Consider the following 26,786-nt stretch of genomic DNA (forward strand, 5'->3'; position numbering starts at 1 on the left):
AGACTAAGATTTCCTGCCGTCGAATTTCCAAAGGTAATGCTGACTTTTTGTATGTTCTTTACTCATCAACTGACCGATAAACCACACAAATTGAGGTAGAGGAAACATACTATGCCAATTCAGTGGTCGAGGTTTGTTCATTAATAGTATTCTGACTCGGAAGACCTTTCTGCATACTAGAAGGTCGTGGTTTCAAAGGGCTAGTGCTTTCTACTAAGGCCGACGACTACAACGGATGGAATAACTGTGGTTTCTAGTTCGCCCTCTACATCCTCTACCAACCACTAAAAGACTGAGAGCCGGAAAGATACCTTGACAGTGGTATCCTCATAAGCTAACCAAAACCACAAGGTAAACATCTTCCGGATCTGGGACGCAGTGCTGCTTCATCAATAAAATTATTCGTTGGAACTTTGAATGAGAAATATAAAAGGCTTAAATGTTCCTTTAAATATGAAACGCAACTTATTCTATTGTGGGGCCCATTATTCAGATCGAATTATTATTATTTTTTTTATTTTTGGTCTTTATTGACATTGCTTAAAAACATAGAGCCTGTTTCTGAATATCAAATCGAACGATATTCTTCCAAGCTATAAAACATCCGTTAGAATGTTTCCATTCGACTTTGTAAAACATGGGCTGACTTCCGAAACGTCAGTTGCTTTGTATTCGTGCGTGAAACTAGGGGTTTTCAGATCTATTTCCCCACTACTGCAATTTCATAAAATTACTCTAGTATGGAACTCGACCTAAGAGTACCAAGTTTCATGCACGAATACAAAGCAACTGATATTTCGGCCATGCCTGTACAATAACATGTTACTTCTCGTGATCCTGTGGGTTAGTAAAGAGGGTTCGCATCAAGTATCTCCATTCCAAAGTGTGTATTAAAGAGTTTATGTCCTGGTTTCTCCTTCTGTTACCTGAGAACCACTGTCACTCACTATTGCCTTCTCATCATCCACCACCTTTCCAAAGATACAGCAGGGACATTTTTCCTTTAAAGCCAAACGATATTTGGGATGGCTATAATTACAATAATAAAAGAAAAACAACAAATTATCAGATTTTCAATTGGTGTGCGGCCTTTCGAGCCTATCACTTCTTACCTTGTTGCATAAACAATGGGATTGTAAACGGCTGCCGATTTGGCAAAACACGCACCCCAAACCGTATTCAATGGTGTTAGGCCCTCATAGCCAAACAGGCCAATGCAATTGATGATTGTATACGGTGTCCAGGCCATAAACCACAGAGAAATTGTAACCAATGCCACTTTGGCCAATTTCCCTTCAGCAGATTTTTCAGCATCTTCGCTAGAACGCAAAGACTTGACATTCATTTTCTTGGCCTGTTCGCGCATTGTTTTCTCATGGGCCGAAACAGCCTGTTAAAAGGAATTCATTTTAGTTTTCTGCTATTGCAAGGTCTTGCAGGGCACAACTCACCGCAATAATATACCAATAAGAATAGCAAATCAGAAAGAGTGGCAAAACATAGACGAAGATGGTGTAGGCTATTAAATAGCTTACCGGATTTAAGTCGTGATCCATGTAATCAATGCCACATGATGTTAAATTTCCTTCAGGAACGTAGCTGAAATTGTAAAGAAGTTTTCTTAATGCCAGTGTTAATCGTTAATGGGAATATCATGCTTAAAAAAAAACCTAAAATGGCTCGGCTTTGCCAAGAGATAAGTACCCTATGCCTGCGAGACTGTACAATAAAGGAAAAACATGTCCCTAAATTAATTTTGCCAGCACAAGTAGAATATAGGAAAGGATTCAAAATCAATTAAAAAACTCAAATTACAAGTCATATAGTAATTAAAGTATCAAATTACATATCTTAAGTAAACAAATGGGGTAAAAAGGGTCTCAGACTCATTTATAAAGTAAACAAACAGCATACCATGAGATGGGGTGACCGTGGGAAATTCTTGGAATTCCTTATGCTGGGGGGGAAGCATGTCCACTATCAACGTGGGTGGCTTCGTTTGTCCGTCCGTCTGTCCGTGAGCATGCTGAATCGTGTCCATGATCAATGTGGGTGGTCTCGTTTGTCCGTCTGTCTGTTGATTGATCTAATTATGAAGCATTGACCATTGTTGAGCTTTACTAGCTTTATTATATGTTTGTGTGTATGTCGTTTGGTTCCTTTTGCTTAGCATTGGATCAGCAGTCACGATAGCTTTATTGTATGTTTGTGTGTATGTCGTTTGGTTCTTTTGCTTTACTTTAAGTCAGAGGACAAGTGTACTGAGTATTTGCTGTGTTTAAATATGAATTCGATCGATCTTCTCGATTTGTTTATTATTATTATTCGATGAAGGCGACAAAGTCTTTAATATTTAATTGAAGGGTGGATTGAATTTTTGGTTGCTTCAAATTGATCTTTGCTATGGATTTGGATATGTATGCAAATATGATTGGGAGAGTTAAGGGGGAAAGGGGAACGAATGTGTACAAATGAGAAATCGATGACCATTGTTGAGGCATAGCGTTTGGTGGTACACTGGAAAAATATGTATGCATGTGTGACCGTGGGAAATTCTTGGAATTCAGTCTGTCTGTCCGTAATGTAACAAATAACACGTGTTACCATGGGGCAATTCTTGGAATTCCGTCCGTCCATCCGTCCGCGGGAACTTTTTGGAATTCCGTCTGTCCGTAAGCATGCTAAATCGTATCCATGATCAACGTGGGTGGTCCTGTTTGTCCGTCCGTTTGCCAGTTCATTGATATATTTTCCTAATGTTATGAAATAAATGACGTCATCATCAGTTGGGTTTAAATAATTTTGATTGAAACTGTACGAAACAAGAATTTCTTTGAGTACATAAATCGAAACGATCCAAATGAATTCATTTGGATCTTTTCGATTTGTTTATTTCAGAAGTTAAGCAAAGAATTGGCAAAGACTTGAATATTGGATTGAAGGGATGGTTTGGGATATTAAAGCATATGTGGGTGCGTGTGTATGTTTGATTCTTTGCAGTTATGAGGAATGTATTGGCATTATGTTGTAGCAATTTTTGTGAGTAAGAGGTTGAAAGGGGAAAGCAAGCATCGAATGCTTTAAGATTAGCTAGAGCATTAACCATATATTTGTATGAATGTTGCCCTTCGATTGAAGCAGTGACCATTGTTGAAGCATTGAGTTTATATGTACATATGTTTGTGTGTATGCCGTATGATTCCTTTGCTTTGCATTGGATCAGCAGCCACGATCGCTTTATTTTATGTTTGTGTGTATGTCGTTTGGTTCTTTTTCCATTCCTTTAAATCAGCAGGCGTAATTGTCGCCTTTAACGAAAGCAAAATGCGACAAGTGCCTGTGATTAGGGAAGTTAAGGGGGATGGGGGAACCAATGTGTACAAATAAGAAATCGATGACCATTGTTGAGGCATAGCGTTTATATGTACGTCAGTCCAGCTTCCTTTAAATTTATGCTGTGTATGTTTGCAATAAACCAAAAGAAGGAATCATTGAACTTTCATTCAGTATTACACAATATCGGATTTGTTTTGATTAAATGTTATGAAACTAGGTTATTGGACTTTTTTAAAGACGACACCACGTTTGGTTCTTTAAACCCTGTATGTATGTATAAATGTATGTATATTTGTGGTTATATTGACCTTGAAAATGAATATGTTTAGATTATGACGTTGATTTCCTTACCTCTGTGTATGGAAAAGTGAAGATAGGTTTATTTTAGGAGAGTGAAGGGGGAAAAGGGAATAGCAAAAAAAAAAAAAAAGAAATCAATCTTTACAAATAAGAAATCGACAAGAACTTTTAGTTGGCTTAACATATGTATGCTTAATGAATTCCACAATATTGTGAAATTCATGTTCTTTTCGATTTGTTTATTTCAAAAGTCAAACTAGGAATCGTCAAAGACTTGAATATGGAATTGTAGGGGTGATTTGGATATAAGTGGATCTTTGCAGTTGTGAAGAATGTATGACATTAATGCTCCACATGAATTCGTTAGATTTTTTAGATATGTTTGTTTTGGAAGTCAAATTAAGATTCGGGTTATTGGAATATACAAATGTGGGTGCGTGTGTATGTTTTATTCTTTACAGTTATAAGGAAAGTATGGAATTATGCTGCAACACTGGTTTACATTATGATTAAGAGATTTGAAGGGGGAATGCAGGGAAAGAATAGAATTTGCTTTAAGCTCTGTTTAAGCATTGTTCTGCGACTATTCGATTGAAGCAATGATCATTGTTGAGGCATTATTATGTATGACCATCAACTTTATGTTGTTATATGTTTACATTAAAACAAAAGAAGGAATCATTGATTTTTCATTCAGTATTACTCAATATCCAATTTTGTTATTATTATGGATTATTGGACCTTTTTCAAAGATAAGAAATGTGGCTGGAACATCAAATAGAGGCAAAAGTATGCTTCAACTTGACCTTGAAATAAAATTTGAAAATATGCTTATGTTGCTTTTTTTATCACAACATCTAAATATCACCCCATTTCTCCGCAATTTAATACACAAATTATGAAAAACAAAAATCTCACTCTTCATTAACATTTAAGATCTATAAATGCATACATATATTGTAATAATTTTATTAGTCAGAAACATACTTTCAAACTGGTACAATATGGATTCTCAATATATTCTTCCTGAAATCTTCAAGGAAAGCACATTAAGGGAGTCGAAGGATATCGAAGCAGACAAATATTTGTTAAGAATAACGGATGAAATTCAGGCGGAATTCTATATAACACATGGTTTGAAAACGGACAGAAACAGAATCCTTAAGCTTTTAAAAAGGATGGAGAAAATCACAAATGTCAATAATAATTGAATTTAAATGATTATTAATAAATAAGAAATAAACAAATATTTTTGTTGCATATTTTTTGGGGGAAGAGAATGCAATGGTTTATGTATAATTGTCATCTTCTAATCTAAAATTTTGTCCCTGTGTTTAGCAAAAATATGGCAACACTATACACAGTCACTATTTCGTGCTACAGCTCGATTTTCGTTTCAACAACTTATTATTATAGCTCACCCTATCCCTAATTTGGTTCAACAGCACTCTCTTAGAGTTAAACAGCTTCATATGATAACTTAAGAGCTCCCTAATCTTATTCAACAGTTTCGTACTCAACCCTCTTCACTTAAGATCGAACCTCTTCATACAAGGAACACATTTTGATAGTTATCAAACATACCATTTGCTTCAAATTTATGAAAGTTAAAAAAGCAAGCAAATATATATTAGTGTACCTCACTCAAATTGAAAATTCGAAGGAAAAGAAACTTAAACAATGCCATCTAGGGGTTTAGCTATCGATACCTAAATTATTACGAAGATATTATAAATGCTGACTTGTGTACATAACTGTACCATATTACTCATTAAAACAAAAAAATGAAATAAAAAACAATGATATTCAGAAGACCATAGATTGCATTTATTTCGTAATCGCAGTGTACACATTTGAATAATTAATATATAATATCTGCCTCTCGTAGTTCTTCAATTATAGAAACCATCTCATTTGTGTGGTCATATTTTCCATTTTGATTTGATTCCACCAACCGCTTTAGTCGTTCAACAAGAACATTGGGATCGTTCCAATATACATATTGAGGTTTTTCGGAATTTACTCTCATTAGGCCTTTACCAGTGTGAGTACAATCGATTATCTTCTTTATTATATTGGTGTATTTATATCCTTTGTTAGATTTCACTCGTTCATTATGGCTGTAGTTTACTTTATGTGCATTGGATCCCAGTAAAATTTTTTTATATATCTCCAACTCTGATTCATCGTAGTTTTTGGGTTTTTGATGAAAGAGAAGTTCAAATAAGCCTGGTGTGAGCGCCCAATTCTGGTTTCCTACGATAATTTTTTCATTATTTATTTCCAAAGGTTTATCTCCAAATTTCCATTCCCCATTAACATCTTTATGTGGACCGTATACAGTGTCCAGTTTATTATTGATTTTCAATAGAAGAAGATTGTTTTCATAATCATAATCATCATGATCAGAATAAAAAGATTCTTCTCCACCCTCATCGTTGCTTGACTCATCTTGATTATTATCTTTTTCGTACTCTTCATCGTTTGCAGTGATTTCGTTTTTAAAATCTTCCTTATGTTTCTTGATACTGGAAAACGGTGTTTTCTCATATTCATGCATATTTTCTGTCTTGGATATCATGTATTTGGATGCATTTTCACTTGTGGTTTTAACTAATTTGTTTAGTTCATCTGTTATTGGTTTGAAGGTATTTTCCAATTGGGTTGTTCTTGCTAGTTCTCCCCTTTTAATGTTTTGAAATTTTCTTTTCAAAACATTGCGGGATTGAACCAATCGTTTCAACATTTCTTCTTCCATAGTTACAGTTCTACTGTTAAATGTGGGACATTGTCACAATATAAATAGTGTATCCCTTGATCTTAACCCAACCTAACTTGAACCCAACCCAACCTGAATCCAACCTAACCCGAACCCAACCTAACCTAACCCGAACCTAACCCGAACTCAACCTAACCCGAACCCAACCTAACCCGAACCCAACCTAACCCGAACCCAACCTAACCCGAACCCAACCTAACCCGAACCCAACCTAACCCGAACCCAACCTAACCCGAACCCAACGTAACCCGAACCCAACCCAACCTAACCTGAAACCAACCTCAACACCATATGCATATTTAATATTTTACAATCATGCTTAAATGTTCATAATTGCCGCAGATGTGTATTCGCCTTTTCTATTGTTTATTATCCTAGAACAAAAAAGAATACTTTATATTTTGTAGACAAACAATATTATTCATTTATTTAGTCATCTCTAATATACATATCAAAAGCTTGAGTGTCGTCGGCTAAACTATAAACCATGGATCGTTTTCATCCAATGCCCATACGTTTTGTGCTTCTGGTATATACGGATAATCTTCTTCTGAATTCTCCAAAGATTGGTTTGTTCGGGTTTCGTTCTCCTTTCCTTCAGCATCGGTTTCCACTAGCAGAGACTCATTATACTTTGCCTCGAATTCATTTACAGCTTTTACGCAAGCAGCCTCGAACTCATAGTCCATTTCAAATAATTCAGTTTGTTGTGGTGTATTTTGTGTTGCCTCGTAATGGTCTAACATATTGCAACAAATGTTTTCGAACTCTGTTTCATTCTCGAACTCAACTCCTAGCTCTCCGTTGTTATTATTGACCATTTTTAGGTTTCTTACTTTTCTTGATGAAATGTTTCACTCCTTTAAAGGAATTTTGAAAACTGAATATAGTTTCCTAGTCTAACCCAACTTTTATAGGGGTTTAATGTTTATATTAAATATAAAAGGAATACATCAAAAGAAATGACTGTCCAAGACGACAAAACTATATATACATACATATAGGGTTTTATATAATAAATGCAATCTATGGTCTTCTGAATATCATTGTTTTTTATTTCATTTTTTTGTTTTAATGAGTAATATGGTACAGTTATGTACACAAGTCAGCATTTATAATATCTTCGTAATAATTTAGGTATCGATAGCTAAACCCCTAGATGGCATTGTTTAAGTTTCTTTTCCTTCGAATTTTCAATTTGAGTGAGGTACACTAATATATATTTGCTTGCTTTTTTAACTTTCATAAATTTGAAGCAAATGGTATGTTTGATAACTATCAAAATGTGTTCCTTGTATGAAGAGGTTCGATCTTAAGTGAAGAGGGTTGAGTACGAAACTGTTGAATAAGATTAGGGAGCTCTTAAGTTATCATATGAAGCTGTTTAACTCTAAGAGAGTGCTGTTGAACCAAATTAGGGATAGGGTGAGCTATAATAATAAGTTGTTGAAACGAAAATCGAGCTGTAGCACGAAATAGTGACTGTGTATAGTGTTGCCATATTTTTGCTAAACACAGGGACAAAATTTTAGATTAGAAGATGACAATTATACATAAACCATTGCATTCTCTTCCCCCAAAAAATATGCAACAAAAATATTTGTTTATTTCTTATTTATTAATAATCATTTAAATTCAATTATTATTGACATTTGTGATTTTCTCCATCCTTTTTAAAAGCTTAAGGATTCTGTTTCTGTCCGTTTTCAAACCATGTGTTATATAGAATTCCGCCTGAATTTCATCCGTTATTCTTAACAAATATTTGTCTGCTTCGATATCCTTCGACTCCCTTAATGTGCTTTCCTTGAAGATTTCAGGAAGAATATATTGAGAATCCATATTGTACCAGTTTGAAAGTATGTTTCTGACTAATAAAATTATTACAATATATGTATGCATTTATAGATCTTAAATGTTAATGAAGAGTGAGATTTTTGTTTTTCATAATTTGTGTATTAAATTGCGGAGAAATGGGGTGATATTTAGATGTTGTGATAAAAAAAGCAACATAAGCATATTTTCAAATTTTATTTCAAGGTCAAGTTGAAGCATACTTTTGCCTCTATTTGATGTTCCAGCCACATTTCTTATCTTTGAAAAAGGTCCAATAATCCATAATAATAACAAAATTGGATATTGAGTAATACTGAATGAAAAATCAATGATTCCTTCTTTTGTTTTAATGTAAACATATAACAACATAAAGTTGATGGTCATACATAATAATGCCTCAACAATGATCATTGCTTCAATCGAATAGTCGCAGAACAATGCTTAAACAGAGCTTAAAGCAAATTCTATTCTTTCCCTGCATTCCCCCTTCAAATCTCTTAATCATAATGTAAACCAGTGTTGCAGCATAATTCCATACTTTCCTTATAACTGTAAAGAATAAAACATACACACGCACCCACATTTGTATATTCCAATAACCCGAATCTTAATTTGACTTCCAAAACAAACATATCTAAAAAATCTAACGAATTCATGTGGAGCATTAATGTCATACATTCTTCACAACTGCAAAGATCCACTTATATCCAAATCACCCCTACAATTCCATATTCAAGTCTTTGACGATTCCTAGTTTGACTTTTGAAATAAACAAATCGAAAAGAACATGAATTTCACAATATTGTGGAATTCATTAAGCATACATATGTTAAGCCAACTAAAAGTTCTTGTCGATTTCTTATTTGTAAAGATTGATTTCTTTTTTTTTTTTTTGCTATTCCCTTTTCCCCCTTCACTCTCCTAAAATAAACCTATCTTCACTTTTCCATACACAGAGGTAAGGAAATCAACGTCATAATCTAAACATATTCATTTTCAAGGTCAATATAACCACAAATATACATACATTTATACATACATACAGGGTTTAAAGAACCAAACGTGGTGTCGTCTTTAAAAAAGTCCAATAACCTAGTTTCATAACATTTAATCAAAACAAATCCGATATTGTGTAATACTGAATGAAAGTTCAATGATTCCTTCTTTTGGTTTATTGCAAACATACACAGCATAAATTTAAAGGAAGCTGGACTGACGTACATATAAACGCTATGCCTCAACAATGGTCATCGATTTCTTATTTGTACACATTGGTTCCCCCATCCCCCTTAACTTCCCTAATCACAGGCACTTGTCGCATTTTGCTTTCGTTAAAGGCGACAATTACGCCTGCTGATTTAAAGGAATGGAAAAAGAACCAAACGACATACACACAAACATAAAATAAAGCGATCGTGGCTGCTGATCCAATGCAAAGCAAAGGAATCATACGGCATACACACAAACATATGTACATATAAACTCAATGCTTCAACAATGGTCACTGCTTCAATCGAAGGGCAACATTCATACAAATATATGGTTAATGCTCTAGCTAATCTTAAAGCATTCGATGCTTGCTTTCCCCTTTCAACCTCTTACTCACAAAAATTGCTACAACATAATGCCAATACATTCCTCATAACTGCAAAGAATCAAACATACACACGCACCCACATATGCTTTAATATCCCAAACCATCCCTTCAATCCAATATTCAAGTCTTTGCCAATTCTTTGCTTAACTTCTGAAATAAACAAATCGAAAAGATCCAAATGAATTCATTTGGATCGTTTCGATTTATGTACTCAAAGAAATTCTTGTTTCGTACAGTTTCAATCAAAATTATTTAAACCCAACTGATGATGACGTCATTTATTTCATAACATTAGGAAAATATATCAATGAACTGGCAAACGGACGGACAAACAGGACCACCCACGTTGATCATGGATACGATTTAGCATGCTTACGGACAGACGGAATTCCAAAAAGTTCCCGCGGACGGATGGACGGACGGAATTCCAAGAATTGCCCCATGGTAACACGTGTTATTTGTTACATTACGGACAGACAGACTGAATTCCAAGAATTTCCCACGGTCACACATGCATACATATTTTTCCAGTGTACCACCAAACGCTATGCCTCAACAATGGTCATCGATTTCTCATTTGTACACATTCGTTCCCCTTTCCCCCTTAACTCTCCCAATCATATTTGCATACATATCCAAATCCATAGCAAAGATCAATTTGAAGCAACCAAAAATTCAATCCACCCTTCAATTAAATATTAAAGACTTTGTCGCCTTCATCGAATAATAATAATAAACAAATCGAGAAGATCGATCGAATTCATATTTAAACACAGCAAATACTCAGTACACTTGTCCTCTGACTTAAAGTAAAGCAAAAGAACCAAACGACATACACACAAACATACAATAAAGCTATCGTGACTGCTGATCCAATGCTAAGCAAAAGGAACCAAACGACATACACACAAACATATAATAAAGCTAGTAAAGCTCAACAATGGTCAATGCTTCATAATTAGATCAATCAACAGACAGACGGACAAACGAGACCACCCACATTGATCATGGACACGATTCAGCATGCTCACGGACAGACGGACGGACAAACGAAGCCACCCACGTTGATAGTGGACATGCTTCCCCCCCAGCATAAGGAATTCCAAGAATTTCCCACGGTCACCCCATCTCATGGTATGCTGTTTGTTTACTTTATAAATGAGTCTGAGACCCTTTTTACCCCATTTGTTTACTTAAGATATGTAATTTGATACTTTAATTACTATATGACTTGTAATTTGAGTTTTTTAATTGATTTTGAATCCTTTCCTATATTCTACTAGCACATATACAAACCACTTGCATTTTTATGTAGGGGTTACCCCTTTTTCCATATGGAACTCGGCTGGCTAACAGGGCGTTGTTGAGCCCTCAAGACGTCTTCTGAAGAAGACTTCAGAAGACCTTGCCTAAAGAATACATCAAGAGGTATTCTGACGTCTAATAACTACCTCAAGATGTCTTCTGTTATCTACAGAAGACTTTAAGATGTCGTCTGATGTGTATAGAAGAACTCAAGAAGTCGCCCCCTGTTTCTAGAAGGCCTCAAAAGGTCTTCTGTTGTTAACAGAAGACTTTAAGAGGTCTTCCGTTGTCTCTAGAATACCTCAAAAGGCCTTCTGTGGTTTAAAGAATACCATAAGAGGTATCCTGTTGTCTACAGAAGACTTCAAGAGGACTCCTTTTCCCTTTGAAAACCTCAAGATGTCTTCTCCAGTCTCTAGAGGACCTCAAGAGGTCTTCTTAAGACAACAGAAGACTTCAAATGGTATTCTGCTGTCTAAAGAAGACCTCAAGAAATCTTCTGTTGCTTCAAGAGGTCTGCTGTTGCCCCAAGAAAACCTCAAAAGGCCTTCTGTGGTCTAAATAATATCATAAGAGGTATTCTGTTGTCTACAGAAGACTTCAAGAGGGGTTCTGTTGCCTTTAGAAGACCTCAATATGTCTTCTCTAGTCTCTAGAGGGCCTCAAGAGAACTTCCGTTGTCTTTAGAAGACCTTAAAAGGTCTACTCTTGTCTCTAAAATACCTGAAGAGGTCTTCTGTTGTCTCTGGAATACCTCAAGAACTATTCTGTTGTCTCTAAAATACCTGAAGATGTCTCTCTAGTCTCTAGAAGACCTCAAGTCTACAGAAGACTTCAACTGGTCTTCTACTGTCTAAAGAAGACCTCAAGAAGTTTTCTGTTGCTTCAAAAGGTCTTCTGTTGTCCCAAGAATACCTCAAAAGGCCTTCTGTGGTCTAAAGAATACCATAAGGGGTATTATTTTGTCTACAGAAGACTTCACAAGGACTTCTCTTGCCTTTAGAAGACCTCAATATGTCTTCTCTAGTCTCTAGAAGACCTCAAGAGGTCTTCTGTTGTTTACAGAAGACTTGAACTGGTCTTCTGCTGTCTAAAGAAGACCTTAAGAAGTCTTCTGTTGCTTCAAGAGGTCTTCTATTGTCCCAAGAATACCATAAGGGGTACTCTGTTGTCTACAGAAGACTTCAAGAGGACTTCTGTTGCTTTTAGAAGACCTCAATATGTCTTCTCTAGTCTCTAGAGGACCTCAAGAGAACTTCCGTTGTCTTTAGATAACCTCAAAAGGCCTTTTTTTGTCTCTAGAAGACCTGAAGAGGTATTTTGTTGTCTCTGAAATACCTCAAGAACTATTCTGTTGTTTCTATAATACCACAAGATGTCTTCTCTAGTCCCTAGAAGACTTCAAGTGGTCTTCTGTTCTCTACAGAAGACTTCAAGAGGTCTTCTGCTGTCTAAAGAAGATCTCAAGAGGTCTTCTGTTGTCCATAATATACCTCAAGAGGTCTTCTGTTGCCTGCGGAAACCCGTTATCTTGAGGTCCGTTGGGGACGTCTTCTGTTGTCTCTAGAAGGCGTCAAGAGGTTTTCTCTTGCCTCTTGAAGACCTCAGGAGGTCTGCTCTTATCTCTAGAAGACTCCAAGAACTCTTCAGCTGTTTATAGAAGGCCTCAAGAGGTTTTTCTGTTGTCTATAAAAGACCTCAAGATGCCTTATTTTAGCTGTAAAAGACCACAAGAGGTCTTTTGTTGTCTAAAAAAACCTCTAGAAATATTCGTTTGTCTCTAGAAGACCTCAAGAGGTCTTCTGTTGTCTGAAGAATACTTCAAGACTTCTTTTGTTTCCTGTAGAAGATCTTAAAAGGTTTTCTGTTGCCTAAAGAAGACCTCAAGATATATTCTGCTGTCTTCTGTTGTCTTTAGAAGACCTCAATAGGTCTCCTGTTGCTTCTAGAGAACCTCAAGAGGTCTTTTGTTGTCTGCGGTAGACCTCAAGAAAATTTCCGTTGTCTTTAGAAGGCCTCAAAGGTCTTCTCTTGTCTGTAAAAGACTTGAAGTGTCTCTAGAAGACCTCAAGAACTGTACTGTTGTCTCTAGAAGACCTCAAGCGGTTTTCAGTTGTCTCTAGAAGACCTCAATAGGTCGTTTGTTGCCTGTAGAAGACTTCAACAAGTTTTCTCTTGCCCATAGAAGACCTCAACAGGTCTTCTGTTGTCAATAGATAACCTCAATAAGTTTTCTTTTGACTACAGAACCCCTCATTGCCCATTGATCTCAATAGGTCTTCTGTTGTCTCTGGAAGACCGCAAGAGGTATGTTATTGCCTATAGAAGGGCTCAACTGGTTTTATGTTGCTTATAGAAGGCTTCAATAGGTCTTCTGTTGCCTATAGAAGACGACAATATGTTTTTCCTTGCCTATAGAAGACCTCGATAGGTCTTCTGTTGTTTATAGAAGACCTCAATAGGTCGTTTGTTGCCTTTAGAAGACCTCAATAGGCCTACAGAAGACCTCAATAAGTATCGAGAAGAGTTCAAGAGACCTTTTGTTGCCTAGAAGGCTTCTTGAGGTCTTTTGTTGCCTATAAAAGACTTCAAGTGGTCTTCTGTTGCCTATAAAGACCTCAAGAGGGCTTCTGTAGTCTAAAAAAGATCTGAAGATAACTTCTCTAGCCTATAGAGGACCTCAAGATGTCTTTAGATGTGTCTAGAATATCTCAAGAGGTATTCAGTTGGCTACAGATGACCTCAAGAGGTCTTATGTTGCCTGTCCTATACACACTTGTGAAGCCATAGCCCTAAATCATCAAGCATCATCATCTCTCATCTTTAACTCACTCCTCATCTCAACAATTTAACACCACCATCACAACTTTGATACATCCATCTCTACAACTAACCCCTCTTTCAACAACCAGGATGATCACAATGGACCTCAGGGTCTCCGAGTGGAGTGGCTGCCATTACAGCAGCTGCGCATCGTCTAACCTAAACCTCTGTTGCCTGTAGGAGACCTTAAGAAGACATTTTGCTGTCTGTATAGGTTTTCAGTTGTCTGTAGAACATATCAAGATGCCTTCTGATGTCTTCAATCTTCTGTTGTCTCTAGATGTCCTCAAGAAGTCTTCCGTTGTCTATAGCAGATCTCAATGGTCTTGTGTTGTCTTTAAAAGGCCTCAAGAAGTCTTTCTTTGCCTATAGAAAACCTGAGGAGGTCTTGTGTTGTCTCTAGAAGACCTCAGGAGGTCTTCTGTTGTCCATAACAAACCTCCAGAGGCCTTCTCTTGTCTCTAGAAGACATCAATATGTCTTCTGTTCTCTGTAGAAGATATCAAGAGGTGTTCTGTTGAGTAAAGAAGGCCTCAAGAGGTCTTTTGTTTTTGTAGAAGACTTCAAGAAGTCTTCTGTTGTCTTTAGGATACCTCCATTTGTGTTATGTTGTCTCTAGGGGACGTCTTTAAGTCATATGTTTTCTTTAGCAGACCTCAAAAGGTCTTCCGATGGCTCTAGAAGACCTCAAGGTGTCTTCTTTTATCCACAGAAGATTTTAAAAGGTCTTTTGGTGCATATGAAGACCTATAGAAACCCTCAACCGGTCTTCTGTTGTCTTAAGAAGACTTTAAGAAGAATAAAGAATTGCCAAAGGTATATCGGGAAAATATTCCTTAAAAAAACAATTGTATTTTTTTAATTAATTTCTCGTTAGAGACGAGGTTACTGACCAAGATGCTTTTTGAAAAAGGAAAGCCGACGATACGAACCCACACAACCACCACTGTGTGACATGACATGTTTCGCCTTTGGTTTAGAAAGGCTCCGCAGACACATCGATTGTGGGGCGGCTTCGCTATCATCTAACTTTTTTCTTCTTTCAAATGCAATTTCTTTTTAACAAAGTTGAATTTTATTTTCTTTTTTCAATTACTCACCGACTCCAACCCAATATCGGTGCAAACGTCCACAGAGCACTCATTGTCCATACAAAAATGATTTTATATATTGCCAAGCGTACAGTCATCGGCTCTCCAGCTATACCACGGACAATGACATTATAACGATCCAAGGCAATCATACACATTGACCAAATTGAACTGCAACCAAATCCTGAACCAAAAGTGGCATAAATATCACACATCAGCGGGCCCCATACCCAAGTTTCAAAATATAAATTCGTTGCCATCAATGGGGTATTCAAAATCATCATACAAAAATCTGATACTGCTAAATTTATGACCAGTAAATTTGCCGGTGTTCGTAAAGATTTGGTGGTGGCAAAAATATAGATGACGGTACCGTTGCCCAGCCATGCCATTAAACCGATCATAATAAGATAGGCGGTGAGGATTTTATTCCACATTGGATCCATGGCGGGAAATTGACTCCAATAAGAGCTAACCAGATGGACCATGTCTGGCGTTACCTGAAAAAATCATTAGATTAAAATATTAAAATTATTCATCATTGAACATAGAATTCATCGGAGGCTCTTGACAAAATTCTCTGCTTTAATTTCGCAGAAAATTTCATCATATAAAAATCACATTCCTTGTTATTTTACATACCTTATCCGTTACGGAGCCATTATTCAAAGGTGTAAATCGTGGTCCAAAAGCTTGTTCGACAAACCTTAAATGAGTTAAAAAGTTTCGAATTCCCTTTTTATAGTTTGTAGAGGTTTTCTTTTGTCTGAGTATCCTTACATTTCAATATCGGCCGTATTCCGCTCTAACTTAAACTAGCAGTACATCTGGCCGGGTTTAGGCTGTACTTTCTTTGCTATATGGTTTGTTGCCTTTTAACACTCACAATGGCATTGATGATCATCTTTCCCGAATTCGCAAGTTTTATAGAGCCATCCAAACTGTGAAACTGTGATTGAAATTAAATTAGGCCGTTCTGCCCAACCCTACCTTTGAGGTTTTATTGTTTAATCCTTTGCTGCTGTTGGGATTTGATTTTGATTAAGCAATTAATTGTTGAATACTGAGGTTAGTCAAATCAATTCCAGGGCGTATACGTGGTGACATCACTTATACGCGTGTAGGTACCGTAAATGATTTCTGTGAAATTTAAATTTGAAATCACTTCGACCAGCTTAAAATGTACAATCCCGTTAAAGCTTACCCTTTGGTGGTGGAAGATTATGTGTGATTTTAACACTGAACTAAGAAGATTATCAGAAATTAATCCCTCTAACGAATTTCTATCGTGCTTTGATTTTCTTATACATGACAAAAGAAATGATTGATAACGAACAGTAGTGCAGTTAGAAGTGAACAACTAAGTTTGGAGAAGCGGAATCGCGGTTTACCAAAGTACTGATGATTAGTTTTTTAGAAATCGAAGTTCTTTTCTTGTAGAAGAATCGAGTGAATTACCATTACAGCACTGAAGTTGTTTCAGAATGGAACGTGTTTGGTTTAGAGGAGGCTGCTCCCCTATTCGAAATTGCAAAAACTTGTTCGTGTGTGTTCCTACACGGGTTTCAAAGAGTTCGCTATCTACAGTCGGTTGACGAAATGACATCTTCGGTATCGATGTCACCAAAAGTACTTACGGATGTGTCGGAGAGATGCATCTACCATCACAGGTCGGAGAAAGTAACACACCGACAGGAACTGTCTAGCCCGCAGAACATTCACTTGGATACAACCCATTGAAACTCGAACCCGTATTATGGTCAGCAGATTTCTCTACTTAGAAATAAGTTCAGACGGAAAGAAACTTCCGAGGAATATAAGTTGTAATGTGGCATGCGAGGAAAAATAAAGGAGGTTGTTCAACACTATTCCACCTATTTTCGGTTTATTTACTTTGGGAAGCGTTTACATTTGACGAAAGATGTAAGTTGACTACTTGTGTCCAGTAAATGAGGAGTGACTCGGTGGGCTTAGAAATAGCATTCTCGGCCAAAATGCGGTGGATATTTTAATAAAGGAAAAATAAAGGAGGTTGTTTAACACTATCCCATCTATTTTCGGTTTATTTACTCTGGGAAGCGCTTACCTTTGACGAAAATGTCAAGATGTAAGTTGACTTCTTGTGTCCAGTAAATGAGGTGTGACTCGGTAGACTTAGAAATAGCGATCTCGGCCAAAATGCGATGGATATTTTAATACTTACGTCGTCTAAGTTAACGCCTCACCATCGAAACATCTGGTGGATGACTGGGAAGATGCTTAAGATACATGTTGAACAAAATGATGGAGGTGTTCCCGCCTTACGACACTCACATTTTTAACTTAGGAAATTTGGATTTTGATCTCGGAATTCGACTTAAGCTTGACAGCTGTTAAGGTAAGATTCAAGCCAACACTTTATACAATTTAAAGGTTTAACGTATCGATCGCAACCTTAAAGGTGTATTCCAGTTTCAGGAATTGAAACAACATATGTTCTAAAACCTTGAATGAAGTGGAATCGACATTAAGATTCTCCATTTTTTCGGGATCTGAATAAGATCCAGACCATGTTTAACCTTTGGTTAGCTTAGCTTTGGAGGTAATTGACTTACTTCAGTGTATATATCTCCGGTTACCAGCTCGATTGGCCCTGTAATGCACCGGTGAGTGTTCGACGAAGTGGTTGCAGAAGTGTGCTGTACCCTTTTTTGGCATAAAATTCTGGATTCTTATTGAAGCCCGTAACATAGACCACGACAAACTTTTAATTAAGGACTAGAACTGCTTGGAATATATGCTGAAGTAGCCAAGATGTTCCAATCATTGCTCAAGGACCAGAGCTAGAGTGGCCCAGCACATCATCGTCCAACAATAACGATCAATCTGAAACAGTCTAGAATCGCTTCAGACAACCTGCGGATCAAAAAGAAGTTAAGAAGATCTAGACACAGGTATCATCCATGAATCCTACGGGTATGGAAACGAAGTAAACAGTTTGGATAACAGTGGCTTCTTGGAATATATGTGGCAGTAGCCAAGATGTTCCAACCATTGCTCAAGGACGAGAGCTAGAGTGGGCTAGCACATCATCGTCTAACAATAACGATCAATCTGAAACAGTCTGGAATCGCTTCAGACAATCTGCGGATCAAAAAGAAGTGACGAAGATCTAGACACATGTATCATCCATGAATCCTACGTTTATGGATACGAAGTAAAGGGTTTTGGATAACAGTGGCTACAAAACCCTATACACGAAGGTCCAGCAAACTGCTTCGATGCCAAAGATCCTAATCAAGCATGGGTGCAAGTGATTTGCCATGTCATCTTTTTAGCATCTTCACCCATCGTCAAAAAATCAAAATTATTTGCAGATCGTAAGCATGGCATCTTCATTAACCCGTCGAATGGTATTTTTACCAATTCCCTAGATTAGTATTCGTATCATAAAACTATCAGAAGGGAGTCCTTATAGTCCTTATAAGCGAGCAGATAGGATTCGTTCTAGGCAACCAGAAGGAAATCTTTATAGGCGACCAGAAGGGAGTAATTATAGGCGACCAGAAGGGAGTCTTTATAGGTGACTAGAAGGTAGTCTTTATAGGCGACCAGAAGGGAGTCTTTATAAGCGACCAGAAGGGAATCTTTATAGGCGACCAGAAGGTAGTCTTTATAGGCGACCAGAAGGTAGTCTTTATAGGCGACCAGAAGGGAGTCGTTGTAGGCGACCAGAAGAGAGTCGTTCTAGACGACCAGAAGGGAGTACACATGTACACTGAAGGACCATGTTACTGCATGCTGCGCGAACACAGCCCCCAGTGAGTCGTCGTCGTCAGATTACGAAACACCCCCGCAGTCCCCCCAACAGCAGCAGCATTTAACACCAGCCGTTGTTGTTGAATCGGAAAAAGGTCAAGGTCGCGGCGGTGCAGGAAACCATGCTAAACGACTACAGCTCAGTACGTTGTGATGGTTACAACGTAATAAGGATGGATCGCACCAGATGTGGAGGTGGGGGATTAGCATTCCCTTTGCATCAGTCTGTTCAATACAGACCTATCTCGCTTGAGCCTGTTTCCAATGACCCGTACATAGAATGTATGGGGGTAGCAGTGAGGTGTGCAACTGCCGAGATAGAGTTGCTGAACGTATACATCCCGTCGAGAAATAGCTGACATTAGCCCGCTTTTGGAAGGTCATAATAGTCTGGTCCTGGGGGACTTTAATGCGCATCATGAGATGTGGCATACGGCCCTCGAAAACCAAAAAGAGAAGTATAGCGCTGGCTGAGCAGATTGATAGCTCTACGTTTTGCTCGGTCAATGAGGATGCCTCTACCAGAATTATAGGAGCGTGTCACAGTTCGCCAGGCATAACCATCGTGTCACCTGGTCTGACAAATGACGTCACCTGGCAACCCGTCATTTCCCTGGGATCAGACTATCTCCCCATAATTGTCTCCATCAGCAGACCACCCGATTTCATCACCTCTGAACGCCGCACATTCGTCAATCATGGGAAAGCTGATTGGCCGAGTTTCAGAGAGTTCACCAATCACCGCTTAAGAGAATTGCCCAATCCTTGTGATGTTCGGGTAGCGGAAAGGACGTTCCGAGACATCATCAATGCTGCTGCCGCTCGCCATATACCTGCTGGTCTAATACCCGAAGTAAGACCAAACTTCCCAGCATAGGCGACGGGCTTATCAAATGAGCGTGATGAGCTTCGTCGAACCAACCCCAACGCCCCCAGAGTCAGGGAGCTGACACTGGAAGTCAACAGGCTGGTCGGCGAACATAAGCGGAACAAGTGGTTAAATCATCTGAAGAGTTGTAACATTGGAGCAGGTATAAGTAAATTGTGGGCAACGGTTAAGTCACTCTCCAACCCCGGAAGGAGGGATGACAGGACCTCAGTCACGTTTGTTGACGTTACATTGGCTGACCCGAAGAGGTATGCAAGTTATTTCAATCGACAATTTGTCGAGCACCCCGAGAGTGACAGGGCGAAGAGGAGAATATTACGTCGCATCAGATCTCTTCCTGCCGAGGATGAACCACCACAGTTTACAATGGATGATATGGCGAATGTCATCGGGAACGCTAAATCATCCAAAGCGTTGGGCCCAGATGGAATCTCCATGGTAATGCTGAAGCAGCTGGATGAGCCGAGAGTGGAGTATCTCAGTAAAGTTCTCAACTTGTCGCTAGCCACCCTCATTGTTCCCGAAGTCTGGGAAATAGGCAGGGTGGTTTCGCTACTAAAGCCAGGCAAGGATGCCAGCAAAAGTGAATCGTACAGGCCGATTTTGCTTTTGTCGCCCGTAGCAAAGACCCTTGAGGCCTTAGTCCTCCCCAGTATCAGGAATAGCTATCAAGTTGCCGATCATCAGCATGGATTCCGTAAGCAGCACAGCACGACAACAGCGCTGCACGCCATCTACACACATATTTGTCGAGAACTCAACCAGAGACCGCCGTGTGACAGAACAGTAAAGGGTGGCTCTTGACTTATCAAAAGCTTTTAGTACAGTCAGGCACTGCACGCTGCTTGAGGACATTGAGCAGACAACCCTCCGGCCAAGCTCGAAACGTTGGATAGTCAACTATATGTGTGGACACCAGTCGTACGTGGAATTCAGGAACAAGAAGTCCAAACTCCATAGAGTGAAACAGGGAGTTTCCCAAGGTGGGGTGATATCTCCGGAACTGTTTAACCTCTACCTCTTCTGTATTTCGCCCCCTCCAGACGGCAACGAGATCGTAACGTATGCGGATGATTGCACTATCCTGGCGTCAGGTACCATCCCTGATCTGTGAGAGACTGAACTGCTATTTAACTGATCTTACAACCTTTTTCCAAGCGAGGAAGATGCAGATTTCCGCCACAAAATCTACAGCCACTCTGTTCACCACATGGAAAGCGCAGTTTGGAAGAAAATTTAATTTCGTGGTCGACGGTAGGAGAATTCCGACCACAAACTGCCCCAAAATTTTAGGGGTCACATTCGACACTACTTTTAAGACGTGCGCGCACGCCACAGCCTTGTTGACCACATATAACGCGATATGCCGCTCCAGTTTTGTCTCGGGATTATGTGATACGAATTGGAAAAAGATTCAAACCTGTCAGAATGCCGCCCTGAAAACAGCAACAGGGTGCCTCCTCAAGTCTTCAGTGGACCATCTACATGAGAAGGCAAAGATTCTTCCAGTAAAGCAACACAAAGATATGCTTTCGTTGTAGTTCTTGTTTGGGTGTTACCATGAAATCCATCCCAATCGCCATTTGCTGGCTAGGCCCGACACATTCAGGCACATCAGGAAGTATATTCATGCTCTAGAGAGGGAGGTCCAACAATATAGGAGAGAACCCCTGGATCAACAGGCATATCAAGCAGGTTTAAATAGTATTCACACGGATGTAGTTGCTAAGGCCATAAGCAAATATAGTCCAGTAGGGAGTCCTTATAGGCGACCAGAAGGGAGTATTTATAGACGACGAGAAGCGAGTCGTTATAGACGATCAGAAGGGAGTGTTTATAGGCGACTAGAAGGGAGTTTTTTCAGACGACCAGATGGGAGGCTTTACAGGCGACCAGAAGGGAGTCTTTATAGCGACAAGAAGGTAGTCTTTATAGACCATCAGAAGAGAGCCTTTATTGAGTCGGAATTGAGTTTTTATAGACGTCCAGAAGGGAATCTTAATAGACGAGCAAAGGGAACCTTTTATACGGATGACCAGAAAAGAATCTTTACGGACGATCGGAAAGGAATCTTTTAGGACGAACATAAAGGAAACTTTACGGGCGACCAGTAGGGAATATTTATAGTCGGAGTTTTTATAGACTACCAAAAGGTAGTCTTTATGGATGAATAGAAGGTAGTCTTTTTAGACGATCTGAGTGAAGGTTTTGTAGACGACTAAAGGGGAGCTTTGATAACCACGACCAGAAGGAAGTCTTTAGAGTCGGAGAAGATTGTATTTTTCTTGCTTTCTTCTTATAGTAAGTTATTATTTTCTTTCGGGGTTATTAACTTGAGGCCTCAAACAAAATTTTAGTCATTTTTATGGGTGACTATTTTGCTCGAAAGTTGGGTGTTACATGTAGTTTTTCAGTGGCATCACCTAAAGTTCAGTGTATTTAGGAGATGAAAAAGGAAGCAAGATAAATCCTCGTGCCTGTCCTAAGTATATTTGATCCTCATTCGAACCATTGTAAAAGCAGTATGATACTACATATGGCGCCCAACGTGAGGACCGTACATTGATTCAAAAAGCTTTATGACAATGAACAAAAATTATACAAGTCCAAAAGTTTTAATGATAATTAAGCTCTATAGCGTGATATTGTTTGGTATTTCTTGTGTATTTTAGCCATTTATAACCTCATGTATTGTTGTATTACACTGTGCAACATTTTTAAGGTGATCTTGTGCAAACAATTCGAACTGAGGATTTTTTGAAAGTACAGACCCAAACGACAAGAAACCCTAGTTGGTTTTTGTTGTGTCAGATCCAGCTCGAATTTTATGACCCCATCTAAACATGGTTCAATATTGAGTTTTTAAAGAAATTCGGGGCTATATCTCTGAAACCAATGCAAATCTTCTTCTGACAACAGAAACAAATTTGTAGGTAAGGACAAGAATAAAATATTTGGAGAAATAACGAACTCGAAAAACTACATTTATTGCCTCATATTTCAAAATATATGCAAAAAATCGACAATTTTTATACATTTCTCACCGTATCTCCAAAACCGTTAATTTTTTGTTAATATTTTCTTTTGGAAAAATATTCCCTGGAATTATTTTTGTACTTTTTGTTCGGCTTTAGGTCCTCTTTTCAATAAAACAAAATTCTATTTGCTTTTATTTACTCTGTTTATTTCCAATATTTCGGACGTCTTCGACGACCATCATCAGGGATCTTTTTTGATTAACATAAAAACAAGAATATTAATTATATAAATTAATAACAAAATTACAAAACAATATTTACTTTTTGGTTTTTATTCAACTAACAACAACTTTCATCCTATGTGACTGGTGGTGTTGAACTGAAGTTTTTCTCATTTTTCTGATGTTTTTGGATGACGTTTCGATAAATTTGTGCACAGTGTTCTGTGTCTGACTTATAGTTTATTCTTTTTTCTGTGGGCGTATTTATTATATGGAGCATTTCCAATATATATCGACGTTTATAATTGTCCTCCTGAGTCAAGATTTTGACGTCCTTAAAATTTGGAGTGTGTCCTGTTTTGGAACAATGTGCTGCCAAAGCAGTTTTTTGTTCAAGTGGTTTGTTTTTGGCCTTTTGATCAGACTTGTGGCCACTGAGTCTGGTTTTTAATTTAGATTTTGTTGTGCCAACATATACCATTTGGCATATGTTGGACTTGTCTCCATCACATTCTATCTTGTACACTAAATTAGATTTTTCATCGTTTGATATTTTTGATTTTGTGTTGTTGAAAAACAGAACGTTTGAAATCAACAGCAACTTTCCTAACAAAATGCAAGGAAACAGGTACAATACCAAGCTTTATTTTGAATACAACAAAACACACTAACAACATATTTAAAACTAACAACACAATACCAACACATGTTAGAATTAAACTAAACACACACTTATACAACTTTCACATGAAAATCCTAAAACTTCTAATACATTGTAAACACAAACAACTACACAAAAACAAAAAGGCATTAACTGATACGATGAACAGACTCACAAGCAGCGTGACCGTTGTGCCACTAAAGTATCAATTTTGCCACTTTTTTCGGCGTTGATACTTCTGTGACACTTTTTTATTTTGATACCAAATGTGCTACTTTTTCAAATTTTGTGCCACTTTTTTATGCCTTGTGCCACTATTTTTAAATTAAATACGTTGTAATAAAAACTCTCTACTAAAATCACTAAGAGCAGTAGAAAAATCGTCCAACTACACGGTTTTGAACGAAAATGTTTGGTAATGGTAGTTAGACAGTTTGAACCGCATAACGGCTACACTCAAGAATCTTTTTTCTTATCAAGTGAAGATATTTGCAATGAGAATTTCTACGGATAATGCGTTTTGGACATGTATATCGTATCTTGATAGTCAATTTTTGTTATGCCTTACTTTAAGACAAGTAAGGAATAAAGTTCGCATTACCAGGGATTTGTTATTATATCTCATCTAACATTTCGAGTTACCGACAAAAATCGATATAATTAAAATGTTTATAATTTTGGTAATTAAAGAAATTTTAGGGTAAGCTAACAACCAAAATAATGTTGTCACTAATTCCTACCGATAACAACAGTGTTGTCAACCTTTATTGACAGTTTTCATTCATAATTTTGTGTTTTAATTTTAACAAATTTTGCCGGAAATTGAAAAATGAGTTACAGAATTCCACTACTGATGGGTTGATTTGAATTTACTGTCAAATTTTCCTTGGTTTTGGTGTATCTTTTTTTACTTTCACTTTTAAGAGGAACGCGAAGTTCTTCCTAAGTTATTCATATTTTAATAATAAAAAAGTGTGTTACTTTTTGTGCCACTTTTTCGAAAGACATGTGCCACTTTTTTGCAGAAATGATACTTTTTGTGACACTTTTTGAAATTTTCCAGCGGTCACGCTGCTCACAAGTCTATTAGAAAGAGACGATTTGGACACGCTCGTGGAGAGCGAAAATATCATCAACAATACTCAGAGCACAAAACAAAAGACAACTCACATAAAAAAGCTACATGCATTAAAACAGCAACAACAGTGTGAGCTCAATATACAACAAAATAAAGAGTGGTTTATAAATACAACAGAAACAGACATACCATCCAATGTGGAGTGGTTATTATCTCTTGGCCCAAAATTCTCTCTCCCAACAACGAAGACAACTTTTCCGTTGTTCAACATAATAGCAGAGGGAGAGGACTGTATTCAGTCGTTAGAAAATCGGGAAGAGCAAGAAAATGCTAGAATTAATTTAGTTAATCTCATAAATGAACAAATGAGAAATATGAAATTGGGAAAAAGAGATCGGTTTGTGTTGGACACAGTACGCCAAACAACAACATTTTTAAAAGCAAATAATCATATTTTAATACTAAACGCAGATAAAGGGGGTAAGACGGTGGTAATGTTAAAATCTGACTATGAAACAAAAATGAACAGAATACTGATGGATATTTGCACATATAAACGACTGCGAAGAGATCCGACTACTGGTCTACAGGAAAAAAACAACAAGTTAGTTATGAAGATGTTTGATTTGAAATTAATCAATGAAGTGGATAAAAACAGATTGATAAATAAAACAGCGGTAGCGCCTAGAATATACGGCCTGCCAAAGATCCACAAGGAGGGAACTCCTCTACGTCCAATTTGTTCTAGCTTAAAGTCGCCAACGTATGAACTATCCAAGTATTTATCTTCCATTTTAAAATCTTTAACCCAAGAATCTGTATATAATATCAAAGATGCAGAAGAATTCAAAGGCAAAGTTAACAAGCAGCACATAGATGAGGATGAAATATTGATATCCTTCGATGTAATATCATTATTTCCAAGCGTACCGGTCAACTTGGCATTAAATATAATTAAAAACAAATGGATACACATTGAAAAACATACTAATATTCCTTTGAACCTTTTTATCGAAAGTTTAACACTCTGCATTAAAGATTCGAGGTACTTCATATACAAAGACAAAGTTTATGAACAGCAAAAGGGAATGCCTATGGGGTCGCCGATTTCACCAATTGTAGCGGACATTGTAATGGAAGAACTTCTCAATGAAACAATGGAAACATTAAAGGAAAAGCCAAGATTATTAACAAAATACGTTGATGATATTTTCTGTATTATTAAGAAAGACCAGGTGGAAAATACATTAGCAGCCTTAAATAACTTCAACAAGCAAATCAAATTCACAATAGAATGTGAAACAAACAAACAGTTACCATACCTAGACGCAGTAGTACAGAGACATGGAAAACGTCTTCTTGTAGATTGGTATCAAAAACCTACGTCCTCGGGAAGAATCATTAATTTTAACTCAAAACATCCAAGAAGAATAAGGATAAATACGGCCACAAACTTTATAAACAGAGTTTTCAATATTAGTGATCATACATTTCATGCCAAAAATGAGAAAAAGATTCGGAAAATTCTACAAATGAATGATTTCCCAATACATACCATTAATCAACTAATAAAACAATCAAAAACAAAAAAGCCTGACAAAATAGAAAGAGAGGCAAAAACATACAAAAGAGCCACATATGTGCGTGGATTTTCAGAACGTTTTTCCAGGTCCAATTTGTACAACAAAGAACAGTACCAAATAGCTTTAAAAAGTACTAACACGAACAATAAGTTTTTCAACAACACAAAATCAAAAATATCAAACGATGAAAAATCTAATTTAGTGTACAAGATAGAATGTGATGGAGACAAGTCCAACATATGCCAAATGGTATATGTTGGCACAACAAAATCTAAATTAAAAACCAGACTCAGTGGCCACAAGTCTGATCAAAAGGCCAAAAACAAACCACTTGAACAAAAAACTGCTTTGGCAGCACATTGTTCCAAAACAGGACACACTCCAAATTTTAAGGACGTCAAAATCTTGACTCAGGAGGACAATTATAAACGTCGATATATATTGGAAATGCTCCATATAATAAATACGCCCACAGAAAAAAGAATAAACTATAAGTCAGACACAGAACACT

The 26,786-nt window shown here is 37.5% G+C and overlaps 1 protein-coding gene across 1 annotated transcript; it reads right to left on the bottom strand.

Moving 5' to 3' along the window:
* Positions 1-851: 851 nt before the first annotated feature.
* LOC141400982 (opsin Rh1-like) lies at positions 852-15,947 on the bottom strand. Its single transcript, XM_073980728.1, has 6 exons — positions 15,848-15,947; positions 15,710-15,773; positions 15,077-15,567; positions 1,452-1,599; positions 1,113-1,390; positions 852-1,029 (listed from the first exon to the last, which is right to left on the bottom strand). Coding segments are annotated over exons 1-6 (1,113 nt in total). The 5' UTR covers positions 15,850-15,947; the 3' UTR covers positions 852-899.
* Positions 15,948-26,786: the final 10,839 nt, after the last annotated feature.

The sequence above is a fragment of the Musca autumnalis genome, unplaced genomic scaffold (assembly GCF_047663935.1).
Source record: "Musca autumnalis isolate F117 unplaced genomic scaffold, ASM4766393v1 scaffold_1, whole genome shotgun sequence".
NCBI classification, from domain to species: Eukaryota; Metazoa; Arthropoda; class Insecta; order Diptera; family Muscidae; genus Musca; species Musca autumnalis.